Genomic DNA, 17,318 nt, shown 5'->3' with positions numbered 1-17,318 from the left:
TATTAGTAAAGTTTTAAATTAATGTTTCTTTTTAATTAGGCAGCAGGTGATATTGTTGATATAAGAGAAGACATTAAAAATGACATTGAAGTTAAAGGTAAATGATAATGTTACTATTTTTGTTGTTAATGGTTTCTGTCAGTTATTTGCATAGACATGACTAGCACAAATAAAAATAGTATTTAAAATTTTTTTTTTCTAATTTTTAGTAGCATTAGAATTTGTAGTGTGGAAACTCCCAGTTAATATGTAGGTTTATTATAACATTTTGATGTTAAAGGAATCAAAGTTAAAAATACATATCAAGAGCAACATGGCAATTTTATATATATTATTTCATGATAGAAAACATTTATATTTGATTAGTCTATTTAAATTGGGATTATATTTCTTTCCTAAAAGATGTAGGGGTATTAAATGGACAGAAACTAGGTTTTAGAAGATTGTGTTTTAGACTTGGTACTATTAATTTGATTTCTGACCTGGGTAACTTGTTCTTTACTTTCCATAAGGCTTTTGTTATATACAGATAGGAAATGGGAAGGAGGAAAGTGAAAGTAATTTTACAATAGCTTGTAACTATACCCCAGATCCTAGACTTAACTAAATTTCTCTTAAAAACCTAAATCTATCTGCCTCAGAGGGCAGTATCTTCTGTTAGACCGAAGCACTCTCCTACTCTCATACACTCCCTATCTAATAATATAACCATTATCTATCTGCCTTATCTACCCAGGTTATTAATAATCAATAAGGCTAGGCCTTAATTCCATTCTCTGTCTCCAACCAGAGGGAATGCTAGCAGCACAACCTCTCCCCAGGAAACCCAGAGACAAAAAAGTCCTTTACAACTCTCTCCAACTGACTAACTCCTCTTGGCCACACCCTTCTAACTATCACTAAGTGACAACCTGCACAGCGTGGCTCCCTGATTCTTTTTGTGAGAAATAATGAGTAGAAGAAAGAACCACTAAGTAATCAGGATTTCAGATGCTTATGTTATTTATACCTAAAATAGAGTTTTGATGAACTTAAAAAAGATTCACTATGTTTCCACTAAATGCAAAGTTATGGAGGATAGTATCAGTTGGAGACAAGGTTTCCCCCCACCTCCCAAGTTGAGGCATTTGAGCTAAACCTTGAAGAAAGGAAAAGGAGTAAACAAGCAAAGCTGAAGGATTTCCTTTTTTCATTGAATGAAATATATTCATTTTGGGTTTTGCTTATCTGTTTGAGATATATTTTTTGAGGTTCTCTAATAACAGTAGCCTCATAAACTCTTTCAGTATGGTACAGAGCACAGTATAGGGCTCAGTTTTGTGTTTGAATTCTAGTTCCACTATTTACTACCTGTGTTTTCTGAGACTTTCTTAATTTATTAAATGAGGATAATGATAATAGCATTACCTATTTTAAAGAATTGTTTTTTGAAGAAAATATTTTAAGGTTTACAAAGTACTATAGAAATGTTGGGTTATTATTATTTTATTAAACATAGGAGCAATGAATTTCATTTTGCTTGTTTAAGAATGATTTTCTATATTGCAGAGTGTCACATATGATATTAATAGATTTGTTGGGGGTATTTGAGATTTATAGTTTACTTTTGTAGAAAATGGTGAAATTATTTTCTACTTAAAGCTTTTTTACTTTTTAACTTAGAACCTCCTTTTTTCTAAAAAGAACTTGTTTGACAAAATACATTGAGAGTTTGGATAACTATAGAAGTGTCTGTTATAATAATAGCAGATATTCATATAACACTGTTAAGTTTTCAAGGTTTTTACATAGCACATATCTTATTTGATCTTCATAGCATCCTTGTGAAATAAATGCTGTAAATGAGCCTCTTCCCATTTTTATAGAATTAACAAGTTGAAAGAAGTTAAGTGACTTGACCAGGATCACTCAGAAATTTAAGTTAGAGATGGGATTTTAGCCCAGACCTATCCTGACTCCAAGGCAGGAACATTTAATTTTTTGGGGGGAAAGACTGGATATTCCTATCTTGCCCAGACCAGAAGTGAAGAGGCTGGATTCCATCTTGCTTTGATCTGCACAAGAGCTTTAATTTGTTGTTTCTGACTTGGGCTGATTCATACCTCCTTAGGCAATCTGGTGCTTCTCTTCCTCTTGTTTCTAAGTGCCACCCCTCCAGAAGTTTAACATATTAGTGTCCAATTTAAGCAAAAGATTTGCTAGCCTCAGCCTCCTCAGTAGTAGGGACGGCACCAGGGGCATTTAAAAGAAAAATTATGGGTGTCTTTTATTCACATCAGTGAAAAAAGGCAAAACTCAGTCAATTTAGCAGCTGTATATGCCATCCTTGTACCCATAAAACTTCACTTCTCTTCCTTTGAAGTTACTGTATATATTTTTCTCCTAGTTCTGCTTACTTTATTCTTCATCAGTTCATATAATTCATTCTATATATTTCTAAATTTCTAATATTCCTCTAAATTTTAATATTCTATTCTATTTACTACAATTCAGCTATTTGCCAATAAATGAACATTTTATTTGTGAGATTTTTTTTTTTTGCTGCTACAGAAGCATTACTGTGGATATTTTTTTCTACAAATGTGTTCATGCATGCATATGCCTTAGGAGTGGGATCATAGATTGTGAATAGTAACTTTTAAGAAAACTCTTTATAGTATGCCATGTTGCCTCTGGATGTGATCTCAAGTGAAAACCGAGCAAGAAATTAGCCTAGAAAAGTGATTTCTAAGTTAAAAAAAATCACAGAGAAAAAGAAATTAAGGATCATAATTTCCATTACTCTTTTCAAATTTCTTTTTAGTAGAACATATAAATCAAAACATGTTTTAAAATAGTAATATTAACAAACTACATAAAGATTTTTAAATGTAAGATAGCATTTTTACTTTTAGCTAAGAGTTTTGTAAGTTGGAAAGTGTGGTCCATTTTAGGTCAACTGGCAATATCAAATATTTACTTAGTAGCTTTGATTTAGACACCAAAATTAACTTTCTTAAGCAAAGTTCCATTTCCTCAGTAGAAACTGATGGAATTTAGTTGAAGGCTTTAGCCTTGTTTAAATCATCTTGATCATACTAATTGGACTAGCTTTAGATTATTAACACTTCATTTTTTAAGAATATTAGAGGCTCACTATAGTGCTCTTTTAAAGATTCTGTATTATAGGGCTCTTGTATATTAAAATACCTATTTAACAGGGGTTTTGGTACTTAAGCAATGAAGTTTTGAGTTGGTTCCAAAATTGATCTAAATGAATAGTGTTGCCACATTTCTTGGGAAAATTCTCTTCCTTTTTAATTTTTGTAACCAGTTGAAGATGTTCTTGTGTTGTTGGATTTCTGAGGATATTGTTGAACAAAATGACACTTCAAAAATAATTAGCCTTTGGGAAAAATATGATTACTAACTTAAAATTTACCTTCTTGGTCACCTTTTGTTTAGCTAAAGATATATCTTAATTCTACAGGAAAGCACAGAACTGCTCATAAGCCTCATTCAAAACCAAAAACTTTAGATGTATTTGAAGCAGATTTTGTAGATGATTCAAAATCCAAAGACAATTTCCTCAGTGAGAAGGAACTATGGGCTCGACTTGATGAACTAGAAAGACAAGAAGATCTTTTGGGTGAACTCAGTAGGTATGTAGAGGCAGATTTTGCTGAAAAATGATAATTTTTCCATTTTTACTTAGAATGTAGAGCAGATATGACAGTGATATTCCATTTGTTTTTTTAGAATAAAAATTTTGCACAGTGTTGAGCAATTTCTTTAATTTTTTAAAAAGAATAACTGCTTTGAATACAAGTTTGCTACTGTAAAATATTTGTGCTTTCTTTCTGTCACAATTTCTGTTTAATTAGCAGACTACTAGTAATCTGGTCAGATGTTTATATGTATGAGAAACTTTACTAAGTGGCTGTTTAAAACACACATTAGCACCCACTTAGAATTGTCAGAGTGCTAAATGAAGTCTCTTTCCACAGAAGCTCCTACTTTATTTTGCTTAAATGATGTAACATATGCAGTCGTTAGTTTCTTTGAAAAATAGGACAAACCACACGAGGTAGGATTTTTTTTTAAGTCATCCAGGAGTTTTAGTTCATATGTTCTTGGACATTTTGGGTTAATTTGTATTATAGTTTAAAAATCTTTTTAGTATGGGGGTTCTCAACCTGTTTTCCATAGCTTCCTTGAATTTGGTTGGGGGAGAAATATCTTTATTTTATTTTTGCATTTCATATTTACTAACTTTAGTTTCAGTAATATTAAAAATTTGCCCTTCCATTTGTCCATCTATAGTGTATGTATCACTCATCTGTCTGTGAAAGATGAGGCCAGTATTAAGCTTAGTATTTAAAATATGTACTTAATGAACTAATAGCTATTTAAATTGTGATTAGACACCAATAATTCCTAATACATGGTATTTTTTTAGTTCTTTAATGATTTTTTCCTTTCCTTTTTTTTTTCAATGAGCAAAAAATATTCTTTTCCTCCCCATTCCTACCCCTTTGGGAAAATTGAAAAAGGAAACCCTTGTGTGAAATATGCATAACTGAGGATAACAGATTTCCACATTGGCTATACCCCAAAATATATATATTATTCTGCAACCTATGGTCATCACTTTTCTCTAAGGAAGTGGTTATTTACCATCAGTTTCTCTGTAATTATGGCTCATCATTGACTTGGTCAGAGGTTGTTTTTACCATTTTGTTTTTATTGGTATTCCTGGTCATTTACAGTGTTGATGTTATTATTGATTTTCCTCATTTTACTCTTAGCTGTTCATACATATTTTTCCAGGTTTTTGTGAAAGTCTGTTTCATTATTTCTTATAGCATGTTCAACCATTCCCAACTGATGGACACATTCTTTGTTTCTGGTTCTTGCGATCTCACAAAAAGAACTGCTATAATATTTCTGTAAAATAGTTAACCTCGTAATATTGATGGATCAGATGATATACAAAATTTAGTGATAATAGAATTGAGTCATAATTACAAATTGCTTTTTATACTAGTCCAGCTCTAATTCTCTGGAAGAATTAAGCTGTATGGAATTTTAAGGTATAACCTATTAAGTATCAACCTGCTAACAAATCTATAGTTATTATTTATTTATATATGCATATTTAAATATATTTTTGTTATTTTAAATGTTAATAAATATTGTTTTATTTTATTAAATGTGTGTATATTTGAATCATTTTTCCCTTTTCTTTTTAATATAGAAAATCTGATACCTTGTTTGCAAATGGAGAAGATATGACTTCTTCTGAAGAGGAGAAGGAAGATCAAAAGACAGATGTCATGAAACACAGAATAACAGATTCTTTTACTCAGGGCAGTTTTCAAAAGGACATTACAAATTCAAAATTACTCAATGGTCAAGTAAATGGTTCAAGTTCTTATAGTAATGATGATGATGATGATGATGATGATTTAGGAGTTGGAGATAATTCTGTACCAACTATATATTTTTCTCATACAGTTGAACCTAAGAGGGTTTGTATACTTTACTTATTCTCAATTTAGAATATTAATTTGTAATTTTATTTGTATTTACAGATGTAATTTATATAGTGCAGAGTTCTAAAACAAAACTAGTTTTTCTCATTGAATGTAAAAGGAATTTGGTTGGATTGGTTCATTGGTTTCATTACCTCCAACTAAACATGGCGTTTGGTGGACCTGAAGAGACTTAAGATCTCTAGAGGCAACGATCCTATCTCTATAAATAGGACATACTAATAAAAATGTCACAAATAGTCTTATAAGGTAGTTATATTGATGAATTTAGAAAATTGCAAATCTCTCTTAATTGTATACTTAGGATGTTTTAATTTTTCTGTTTATATATAAAATTTATGAATGTGATTAGTAAGAATTAGAAAATTTTTGGAAATGAATGACTTTCCCCTAGTTGGAAGTAAGTGGACATATCTGTAAGCTTCTCATTGAATTTTAAAATTTTGGGGTTGGACAAAACTTTAGAGATTATCAAATTTAATCTACTTTGCAGATGAAGCATCTTAGACTTGGAGCTGGAAGGTGACTTAACCAAAGTCACACACATATTCTGTTGCAGATCTGGAGCTTGAGATCAGATTATTTCCCAATTTAGTGTCTCTTCTGAAGGTCAAAGAATCCTTCGTTATTGTCATAACCAAGCAAAAAACTAATAAATAATATCTGGAAACCATTTGAGCCTTTGGATTTGTTTTTCGTATTTCCAAATAAAAGGCGAGATGATGGGGATTCATTTTATTTTGTTTAAATTGTTATTAGGGCAGCAAAACCAGTGATTTTATACTCTCCTGGGGTTTTGAGTTTGAAGTAAAAAAAATATAATTATACTGAACTCACAGAAAAAGATTGAGTATGGATTGATTAGAAAAACAAATTATGAATTTATTTTCATATAGCTTTTATAGTCTTAACTCCTCTTGTTTTTTGGTATTAAAATTAGTTGGGGAATTGCTTGATTAGTAAGTAGTTATTGTTATGTAAAGTACTATATAAATCCAGAATAGGATTATGAGGTTATTAATCTATAAATCTTAAATTCTTCCTGACTAGATTCAAAAGATTCAAAAAACAGATTTAAAATGCTGTTTTATAAACTCTGAATTTTAGTAATTGAATTGTCATACTTGTACTTTTTCATGCATTAAATCTGATAATATTCTGATTGCATATTTTTTTCTGATCAGTTCCTTTTCCTATCTTCTCCATTTTGAAATTTATGAATTTTGAAGCCATGAATTTGTACACAAAGTAATGGTACAGTGTTAAATGTTAACTAATAAGCTCAAGCATTACAGTTTTCGTTTAATAGTAAGTTAAATTAAGCTCATGGAACAATTAAAGAATATATGTTGTAGATCTGTGTAGATATTTAAGAGCTACTTCTACTATAGTAGGGATTTCTTGACCCTTTGTGTTAATAATGCCTGTGAATCTTATGTAGTGTCAGAAGATATGAACTAATACTGCTATTGTTATGATTATTTATAGTTTATCATAATGCACTGCATTTTACAAAGTCCTATCTTGTCTTGGGTCAACATATTTATCTTTTGTTATTTTGATTTTCATTCTTTTTTTTTAGGTAAGAATAAATACTGGAAAAAATACTACTTTAAAATTCAGTGAAAAGAAAGAAGAAGCCAAACGTAAACGGAGGAATAGTAATGGCAACAGTAGCCATTGTATTCCAGAACTTCCTAATATCAGAACTCCTGCTGATGTCTATAGGTACATGCTTTATAGTTAAAAAAATTATTTCCTCTCTTTGCTTTATTGTAGTTGTGCTTTTAACAGGAAAAGTGGAAGGAACTAGTGATTTGCCAATACCTCTATTCAGAGGCAGTTGCAGAGTGTTGGTGTAGTATCTTTTCTCCTTTTGGTGACTCATTATTCTTCCTTTCCTTTCCTTTTTCCTTTCCCTTTCCCTTTTCCTTCCCTTATCTTCTGTCTTAGAATCTCAATACTGTATATTAGTTCCAAAGCAGAAGAGTGGTAGGGACTTTAGGCACTGAGGGTTAGGTGACTTGCCCAGGATCCACATGACTAAGAAGTATCTGATGCCAAATTTGAAACCAGGATCTCCTGTCTCTAGACTTGACTCTCAATCTACTGAGCCACCTTACTGATCCCTGCAGATACTTTTCTAAACATTCTCAATTTGAATAAGGAATTAATCTTGTATCCAAGATTCACAAAATATTTTGTGATTTTGATGGAACGCGCGCACACACACACATATTTATTTGTTACCTTTGTACAGAGTTGAAGCTAATTGTTATTTATTCTGTTTGAGAAGGCAATATGATGAAGTAGACTGAATTATGGAACTTGGAACTTGGCAGACCTGTTTTCATATTCCACCTCTGACACTTGCTTAAACCCTATGATCTCAGGGAAATCCCTTGCATTCATATCTCTATAAAATAGGGATAACACCTGAAGGTGTGTACCTCATTTGTTGGAAGATTATAAAGAAACTCTTAGAAATTAAAAAAAAGAATAAATAAGAAAAGGATTTTACTTTCATCTATATGATCTATATTTATAAAATGGTGAAGATTGTCAGAGTCTTATATTATCTAAAGTACCTAAAATTGATTACATGAAGTGGCTGCCATTTGGAATACATTTACAAAGTATACCATGTTTCATTAGAATAGAAATGCTTTTCCAAAACAATGAAATATACATTTTAAGATATCACAGTAATTATGCTGAATGATAATTATAAAAATTAGGGAATTTTAAAAGTTGGACCAACAAATTCAATTTAGTTTTTGTGAAATACCAGGATTAAAAAAAAATTATGGAATTCATAAGTAGGTCAAAGTGTGTTGGTTTTTTTTTTTTTTCATATTATAGAGTCTTTGTTGATGTTGTGAATGGAGAATATGTCCCTCGTAAATCAATTTTGAAGTCTCGGAGCAGAGAGAATAGTGTATGCAGTGACACCAGTGAAAGCAGTGCTGCTGAGCTTGAGGACCGGCGAGGAGGGATAAGGAGCCTCAGTCATGATGAGGCCGCCTGCAGTGATGCCAGTGAAGGGATTTTGGAGGAAGAAGAGGATGAGCATGAAAATCAACAGAAAAAACTGTTATCCCTATCAGGAAAACTTGAGGTATCACTTTTTAATAGTTGATTGGTTATACAGGGCCTATATGAAATCCTCAGCATGTTTATAAGAGTCCCTGTTTTTCAGGAATAGATGATTTACTTGCCCTTATTTACAGTTAGTTCTGGGATTAAACAAAAGTCTTATCTTAAAATTCAGTTTTTCTAGGCCTCTCTTTTTTCTCTATGATGTTGCAAGGTCTCATTCTCCAAATCTTACTCTATTTAATTTTTTATTGAAGGAAATGTATTGGGTATCTTTAACTGTTTGTGTCACTTTAAACCTTGCACCTACATCTTTATCAGTCATTATCCATTGGATATGGTATTGCTTAACCTTCCTTTCAAGATAAGATTTTTTTTTAAAGCTATAATCACAGGGCCTAATTTTTCCTTGACCTTTTTTGTCATAGTTACAAAATTGTCATATAAAAGAAATTCAGAACTAAGTGAATTTCTTATGTATTCTGAATTATGTACCTTAAAATATTTGAAAAGTTAAATTAAGCAGAATTTTGTAAAGGTGCTGATGATGGAAGTTGTTAAAAATTCATTAATCCAGGATCATCACAAAGTAATTCCTTTTTTCTGTGTTCAGTTTTCTTATGTGTTACAGTAGAAGAAGAGGGAGTTAAATTAGATGCTAAAAAACCCTTTAGATATCTATAATTCTCTCACATATCTTCAAAATTTACAAGTAATTTTTATCATTAAAATTTTTTAAATTGCTAATGAAATAAATATCTTCTTAGATTATATTTACTCAAATCTAGTTCTATTAACATATTTTAACTTAGTATACTTGGACCTCTCAGATATTATCTCAGACAATATTTCTTCTGATGGTACAGGTCACAACATGTCATGTTCTCCCATAATTTTGCCACTGGGAGCCTTCTTCAATTCTTCTTGACATTTTGAAGATACCAGTGGAGCAAACCAACTGTCAATAAATTATGCCTTACTCTTGCTATGTGACTTGCCCTTTGTGTTGTGGTGGTTGTTTTTTGATTACACATTTCTGTGATGATAACTTTTATTTCAGTTCTTGTAGTTCTCTGTTTATAATGTATTGGAGTCTGCTTATACCCACCATATTTCTCCATTACCCTCTGGGTAGAATTCACTTTAATTCTTTAAAGTCTGTAATGTTCCATAACTTTCAGGCATACAATAGTATTTATAGAATATTGGCATTAAGAGAATAAATCTTTGTTTCTAGAAGAAGTTTGAGATCATTAAAAGAAATATCTAGTTTCCCAACTGCCCAGTCTTCTCATCTTCAATTGTGAACCAAATAACATTTGTACTTTTATACGTACATATGTATTATGTGGGTGCTTATGTATATTTGAATACAATGCATAATTATGTCTAACCTAATAGTCAAGCACTTTATAGTGCTGTTTAGTTTTTTTAATGAGGAATAAGAGACTAAAAGACAATTTTACTTTGATTCTCTTTAAACTAGATCTGTTTCCTCAAATTATATCTATTCACATATATCTTTAGATAGATATAGACATATATAAAGATGGTTCCAGGTGAAATAATATTAAAATTTTTTGACTTAGTGGATTTTGTATAGATTCACCTGAGGTTTTATTTTTCCCTGCTCATGTAGTAAAATTATTGAACTTATATTTGACATTCCATATTCTTCAGCAACTGACCTCTACTGTATAGTCTTAATTGTCTGACAGCACTGAAAAGTTGCATTATTTTACTTGTCAGGACTTGAACCCATGCATATCATTATCAGTCTGTACCTATAGCACATACTCAAACACGTCTGTATATCTATACATGCACATTTACATAAAAATCTATCTATGTTTCTCTGCTAATATCCTTCTCTGAGTATTCATGGTGCCTGAGAGGTTCTTGAAGGTTGTGCTAGTGAAGTTTAGCCTTTGGTGTAGGCCCTACCAAACTAGATCTTCAAACTGAAAAAAATCGTCTATCAAAATTTTTTGGCCACTACCATCATGAAGATTATTTAGGTGAGGGAAGGGGTTTCAATTTTTCTGACGCTGATGAAGCCCTTTCAGTATTGAATGAAGTATGTGTTTCTGTCTGCTTTCATAAAATACACATGTATTCGTGCATGTTACCTGTAGCTAGGTACTAGTGTTCATTGGGTGACTGGTGCATTCAGTATTCAAGGAAATTATAAAAGGAATATTTTTTTTAAACTCATGGGCTATGTGTGTTTTAGATAGTACCATAAGTTAGGATCTCTGTAGAATTGAAAAGCAGCATTTACTTTTGCTGTTCTGCAAAACTCAAAAAGCTAAAACATTTGAAGTAGTTCAAAATTCTTTGGGATAGTACTAAATCAGGAACTTGCTTGCTTTTTGTGTGTAATGGTTATAATAGGTAATATTAAGGACACCTAATGGTGCAGTGGATATAGTATTGGGCCTAGAGTCAGGAAAACCTGAGTTCAAATTCAGCCCTCCAACCCCACCCACCCCATATAAATATTCACTGTGTGAACTTAGACAAATAACTTAATCTTTTTCCCCCTCAGTTTCCTTAATTGCAAAATGTACATAATAATATCACACAACTCTGAGGATTGTTGTGAGGATAAAATTAGATAATATTTGTAAAGTGATTATCCACAGTGTCTGGGAATTAGTAGATGCTAATATTATTATTATTAAAAACAGTAGTAGCAGTAGTACTTGTGGTTGTGTTGGTGGTAGGCATCTAGAAATAAAATTTAACACTGAAATTATTAGTTCATGATTCTGGCAGATACTTTGAAAGTAAGTTTTCAAGATCTGTTTAATGTGGAATTAATTTGGTTGTTTGTCAAAAGTTTTTTATTATAATAAATAAGTTCTTGTTCATATTGTAAAATAGCTATTTGTTAAATGAAGTCTATAAAAAGTTGAATATATTTTGAGAACTTTCTACAAAGCAATCTAAGATTTCCTTTGAAGTGTTGCTTCATATTTATATATGCGCACTCCGCAATTGGCTCAAGTAATTTTTTTCTGGTTGAAAAGGAAGCAAAACTTATGGTTTGGCAACTTATATCAGTATGCAGCTAGTAAAGACTAATTTATAAAGTTATAAAATATTTTTGAGGAACATTGAATAGTCCTCAAAAATACAGTATGAGATCAAACTCTATTTTGGGGTGTGTATATGTATGCATGTTATATGTGACCTCAGCGTTATCAGTTAATAATGAAAAATGATGTTAAAAGATAGTTCCCCTCCCCAAAGATGGTGTTTTTACGGATACTTCATAGAATTTGTTACAATAATTATATTTTAAGTTCAATTAAAATTTACTATACATGTTAAATTGCTGTTGTTTTTTAAAGGTGGTCCTTTTGATTAAAATAATTAATTTGATTAAAATAATATGGGCCTCAGGGGGGCTACACATTTGCATTTTGTTGTTTCATCTTGATTTTTTCCTCCCCTTGTATTATAGGCTTTTTCTGGAACTGTAATAGAAAAGGAACTTTTATCTCCTATAATACCACACCCAGGCACTGTTCATCCTGCATTACCAACCATACCTGAGCGAAAAGAAGTTTTGACAGAAGTATCAGAAGAAACTACAAAAAGGATTTCAAAATTCAAAGCTGCCAGATTGCAACAGAGAAACTAGGCCTGCCTAGGAAATGGAAATTTGCATCTTAAAGCACAGTTTTGCAATTTGTTATGAATGTCACTTACAAGTAGTTAGGAGTAATGCATCCTGTGTTATTTTGGCAGCAAGTTATTTTTACCTCTTTATCAGTGGTATTTAAAAAAATAAAAAATAAATGTTTGAATACTTGAATATTCAGTTTATTTTGTTAATTTTTCTCTCTGCTGTCAGTACCTTTGTCTATATTTGCCTCATGATGCAGTAACAGCATTTGGAATTATTTTTCAAAGAATACTATTCACATGCATTGTTTTTGTGTTTCAACCTAAGTACAGGCAGTTTTGTGCCAGCTGTGATGTTCTACATACCATATGGACCATTTTAAAGAAACTTTAAAAATTTCCAATGGATTCAACAATTATATTTCATTACTTGCTTTAGCATTTTAAAGACAGTTTTGTATCTACATTGTTGTAGGTTTTGCAAATAGGTGGCTGTTTTGGAATTTGTTTCTTTTCCCCTTCCAGTAATTTCTCTTATAATGTAACAATCTTTGAGGCAGAAAAACTGTTTACATACTCTAGAGGGAAGTTTCTTTGATGGGAAAAATGGTATTTTGTAAAATAGAATTTTTCAAGTAAAAAAATAATGAAATCTATAGTCTATGTCTTATTCATTTTGCAACTTGTAGCTAAATATAAAAGCTCTCTTATTCACATATCCACTATGTATTATAGGCAGTGTCTACTCAAAGTTTTTACAGTTCCACATAGACTTTTCTTCCCTGGTATATGTTATTTCTAATAACTTAATTGGGGGGTTATATGCTGGGAAAGAGAAGAATTAATGGAAGGCCTAACAGATTCTCTTGAAGGAATTCTTGTAAACTGATGTTCCAGACATTCTCCTCTGTAGTTACTTTTCTAGTAGTAAATAAATAACTGAAGTAAAATGTTTACTTTTAACATAACTATTTAGAATGAACAGAAATTTATTTGAAATGTATTGAAAATTACATTGCAAGTGTTAATCATTAGCTTGATGCAGGCTAAAATGTGGCTTTTTAAAAAGCATGCTGCATTAGAACTAAAATAAGCCATCAATGCCAGTCCACCCTCTATTCATGACTAAATATTTAAAGGAGGTTATTTATAGCTTCTTTAATGAATTCTTGGCTAAACAAAATGAAATTATGTCCTAGAAAAGTAGAAGCTATTTTGTAACCAGAACAGTGCAAACAATAAAATAGTTTTATGAATATTTATTTTAAATAATATAGGATTGAGATCTAATGCTGGTAGACATGGATGAATTAGAGCAGTAGCCTACTTTTAGTCATTTTCCCTTTAAAAAAAATTGTCCTTTATTAGTTTTGATCAAGTGACCATTTAATGAATTTATAAGGTTCTCACTTTGCTAATTTTGTTGTAAAGGAAAGAAACCTTTGTTACAGTTCATATTTGGAGGTAATTATAGGACCATAATAATATTTTCCATAGACATGAATTTTCTTTCTTTTTTTTTCCAAAATGCATATTTTAAAAATCTTGCCATCTGTCTTAGAATCAGTACTGTGTTCTAAGGCAGAGGAGTGGTAAGGGCTGGGAAATGGGGGTTAAGTCTTGCTCAGGGTCACACAGCTGGGAAGTGTCTGAGATCAGAGTTTTACAAAACCAGGATCTCCTTTCTCTACACCTACCTCTCTATCCACTGAGTCACATAGCTGCCATCTGAAATAGATTTTTATTGGTATTTTCTATTTCTTAGATCAGGATGCTTATCTAAGTGTCTCTTTTTTACCCTTCCAGAAAGGAGGATTGATAGTATTTTTTAGAGAGAAAAAGTCTAAAAATGTGTAAAATCATAACACCTATGGACCTCCCACCTGTACAAAGGGAGGAGTAGGTTGGGAATATTTTCATTAGAGTCCTGCTTGATATTTATAATTTTGTTACATGTATTTTTGATTTTCTTCAGTGCATTAGCATTCTTTCCATTTACATTATTGTAGCTGCTATGATTGTTGTTTTCTTGGCTCTTCTTACTTCACTGCACAAGTTCATGTGGATCTTTCCAGGCTTCTCTATTAATCACATTGTTTTTTATATCATAGTAATAGTCTATTACTTTTATGTAATATAATTTTTTAGCCATTTTCTCATTGATAGGCATCTATTTTGTTTTCAGTTCAAAAAAATGCTGCATATTATGTAGCATATGGGACCTTTTTTCCTTACTTCTTAAGCTTATAAGCCCTGTAAGTAGAGTCTCTTATTTAAGGATTTTTTTTATCACTTTACATAATAAAAGGTCGCTTTCCAAAATGGTTCTTCCATTTCACAGCTCCACAACAGTGTGTTAGTATGCCTAGCCTTCCACAGTGCCACACCCCTCCCCAACATTGACTATCGTCATTTTTCATTGTTTTTGCCAGTGTACAAGTGAGGTAAAAGTTGGTGTTGTTTTGATTTGCATTTCTTTTATTAGTGATTTAGAACATTTTTTCCCTTGGTTATTAGTATTTCACAGTATCTTAGAGAACTTTGTTTCTATCCTTTGATCACTTATCTTTTGGAGAATGACCACTAGTTTTATGAATTTTCAAGGACAATCAGATTTCATATATTACAGATGATCATAAAGTTTTGAAGTAACTTTGGGTGATCCAGAAGCCTATTTTAAAGCTCAACACTGTTTGTTTAGGTTGGGTTTCTTTGAATCATTGTCTTTTTCCCAAAAAGTATTAATAAGGTAACTGGAAAACACCATAAGATTATGTAGCAACATGTCACATCATGGCTGCTAAGCTTCTTCTTTTGAAGAATGTAGTGGCAGTCAACAGTTCGCAAAAACCTTCAAACTTAATAGTTTCAATTGTTGTACCTTCATTTTTACATAAAGCAATGAGTTTAAAATGCTGCCTTTAAATTCCATTGCCAAATTCTAGTGGATAGGTAGGTAGCAGTAGATGTAGAATAGGACTTAACTGTTTTCTAGTTCCACTTCCTATTTGTTGTGGCTTTGGGTGTATAACTTCTCAATACCACTGTTTCCCCATCGAAAAATAAGACTAATCCAACAAGTACCAAGTGTCTGTCTGCTTTGATTCTATGTAAAAAAGTATCACCCTAAAAACCTAGTATACTTGGAAATGGAGCCAGGCCCTAAGGAGTTTGCATTGAATTTAGGGGCAGGAAAGGCTGCAGAGCATGTGAAGAGTACCCATACAAATAACTCCCAAATTCAAAGGAGCAGTCCAGGCAACAGAAATCTCTAAGGAGAGATCGCTTTAGTGTGGGCCAGCAATGGGTGTGGAGTCAGGTGAAGGCTTCACGAAAGAAGTAGCAGCTATGTGGTATTTTGAAGGATGAGAGAATTTTCAATAGATATCAATGATAAAAACTTCTATCTGACAGAATCAAATAAGAATGTAGGTGAAAGTAGTTTGAAAACTAAACTGCTGTGGAAATGTAAAGTTGTATGTGTATAATGTGTATGTATAGGACTCCTGAAGTACCTAAATTATGTTGAATATAACTTTAATGGAAAATATATTTTTTAAAGCATATTCTTTAAAAAATATATTCTTTTTTTTTAATTAAGACTACATGACCTCTGTCTTGGCAAAACACCCTGTTTTCGAATCAAGGAATATAATTTTCTAATGAAATTTTATTATGTGTTTATTGGGAAGTATCACTTAATTGGTTTTGCTAATTTTAAATTTTTTTTCAGAAATTGCTGTAATAAATGATGCCAGTTCTAGGTTCTTTAGAAATCCATTGAAATAGGAATGGATAATTGTCAGTATACATAGAGCCTGTACATGTTATATTTATTATTCTTCAACAAAAACATTGTAGTCTTAATAAGCAGAACTTTTATATGGTAAAAAGGCAACTATATCCAAATTAGGAACCCAGCATTAATTTTTTTTCTTGGATTTCTTTTATTTCCATAGTGATTAAGAGGGTTCTTTTTGACTTAAGAGATTACAGAAACAGGGCTGTATGCATGAAAGAAGTTAAGAATTATTTGGCTGAAGAAAGATAAGTTTAAGATAATGTCAGTACCAGGGATGGAGTTAGTAAGTTTGACCTCAGAAATTCTTATTGTGTTATATTTGAGTAAGAAGTGCAGTGACTAATATTTGAGGCACAGATGTTTTGGGAGGTTGGAGCAATCTGTTAAGAATTGGGACAGCCCTTGCCAATGTGGCTTTGGTGTCAGGGCTGATAAACTTGGGAGGTTATAGGGTGAGGGGAAAGAGATGAATTGATGAAAGATTCATTTTCATGTGAAAATGGTCTATTTTTGTGAAAATAGAGGAAAAACTAAATTTTTTATGATTTAACACTTTGTCATTCTGATATGTGAAAGGCCTTATATAGATTGGATCTTCCTATAATAACAGAAGCAAAAAAGGAGGTCAAGAAATGCTTTAACGTGTGGCATATTTGGGGAGTTTTGCCAACTTAACAAGTGCTAAATATGAATGTTATAAATAAGTAGTTCACTTCAGGAATGTGAAATTTGCAAACACTGGCCTTTACCTGGAGAAAGGGGTGTTTTAAAAAGATATAATTATATAAAAAGCATTTGAAAATTCAGATAATGACCTTAAAATAAGCATTTTAGAATATGAGTGCTGTTACCTAGGCACTTTTACATAAACATAATCTGTAAGAAGGAATTTGGAAACTTAAAAAGTAGGGGTTCAGGTAGCTTAATTGGGTCTCTGTTGGCTTTCCATACAAGTTTTTCATCTATAAACTGAATTTTTTTATTCCCCTCAATATTACTAACTAATTCAACAGCTTCTGATTTCTTTAGCCAGTATTGGGCTTCTTAGCCAGCATTTGGGATATAGTTTAAGAAAGGTTTAGTTTAAAAATAAAATGGTCTGGACATTGTTAAATAGGGTCTATTCATGAGGCGAGAACTGCAAGGACAAAATTAGAATTGAATTGTGTGGTGGTGGTGGTGGTGGTGATGAGAACAAGAAAGCAAAGAATTGTTTGAGGACTACACAAAAGTTTTCTGAAAAACTTGGAAAA

General features: G+C 31.7%; 1 protein-coding gene across 3 annotated transcripts in view; it reads left to right on the top strand.

Annotated features, from left to right (window-relative positions):
• URI1 (URI1 prefoldin like chaperone) overlaps positions 1-12,919 on the top strand; it is a 66,018-nt gene extending 53,099 nt beyond the window's left edge. For all 3 annotated transcript variants that reach the window (XM_007474799.3, XM_007474800.3, XM_016427803.2), the window contains 6 exons: positions 40-97; positions 3,470-3,641; positions 5,237-5,510; positions 7,117-7,262; positions 8,397-8,652; positions 12,100-12,919. In XM_007474799.3, coding sequence (XP_007474861.1) covers positions 40-97; positions 3,470-3,641; positions 5,237-5,510; positions 7,117-7,262; positions 8,397-8,652; positions 12,100-12,279 — 1,086 coding nt within the window. In that variant the 3' untranslated portion in view covers positions 12,280-12,919. The remainder of the gene's footprint in view (positions 1-39; positions 98-3,469; positions 3,642-5,236; positions 5,511-7,116; positions 7,263-8,396; positions 8,653-12,099) is intronic.
• Positions 12,920-17,318: the final 4,399 nt, after the last annotated feature.

This window comes from Monodelphis domestica, chromosome 1, assembly GCF_027887165.1.
Source record: "Monodelphis domestica isolate mMonDom1 chromosome 1, mMonDom1.pri, whole genome shotgun sequence".
Taxonomy (NCBI): domain Eukaryota; kingdom Metazoa; phylum Chordata; class Mammalia; order Didelphimorphia; family Didelphidae; genus Monodelphis; species Monodelphis domestica.
The sequence above is the reverse complement of the archived record's forward strand: the minus strand, read 5'-3'. Positions and strand labels throughout refer to the sequence as shown.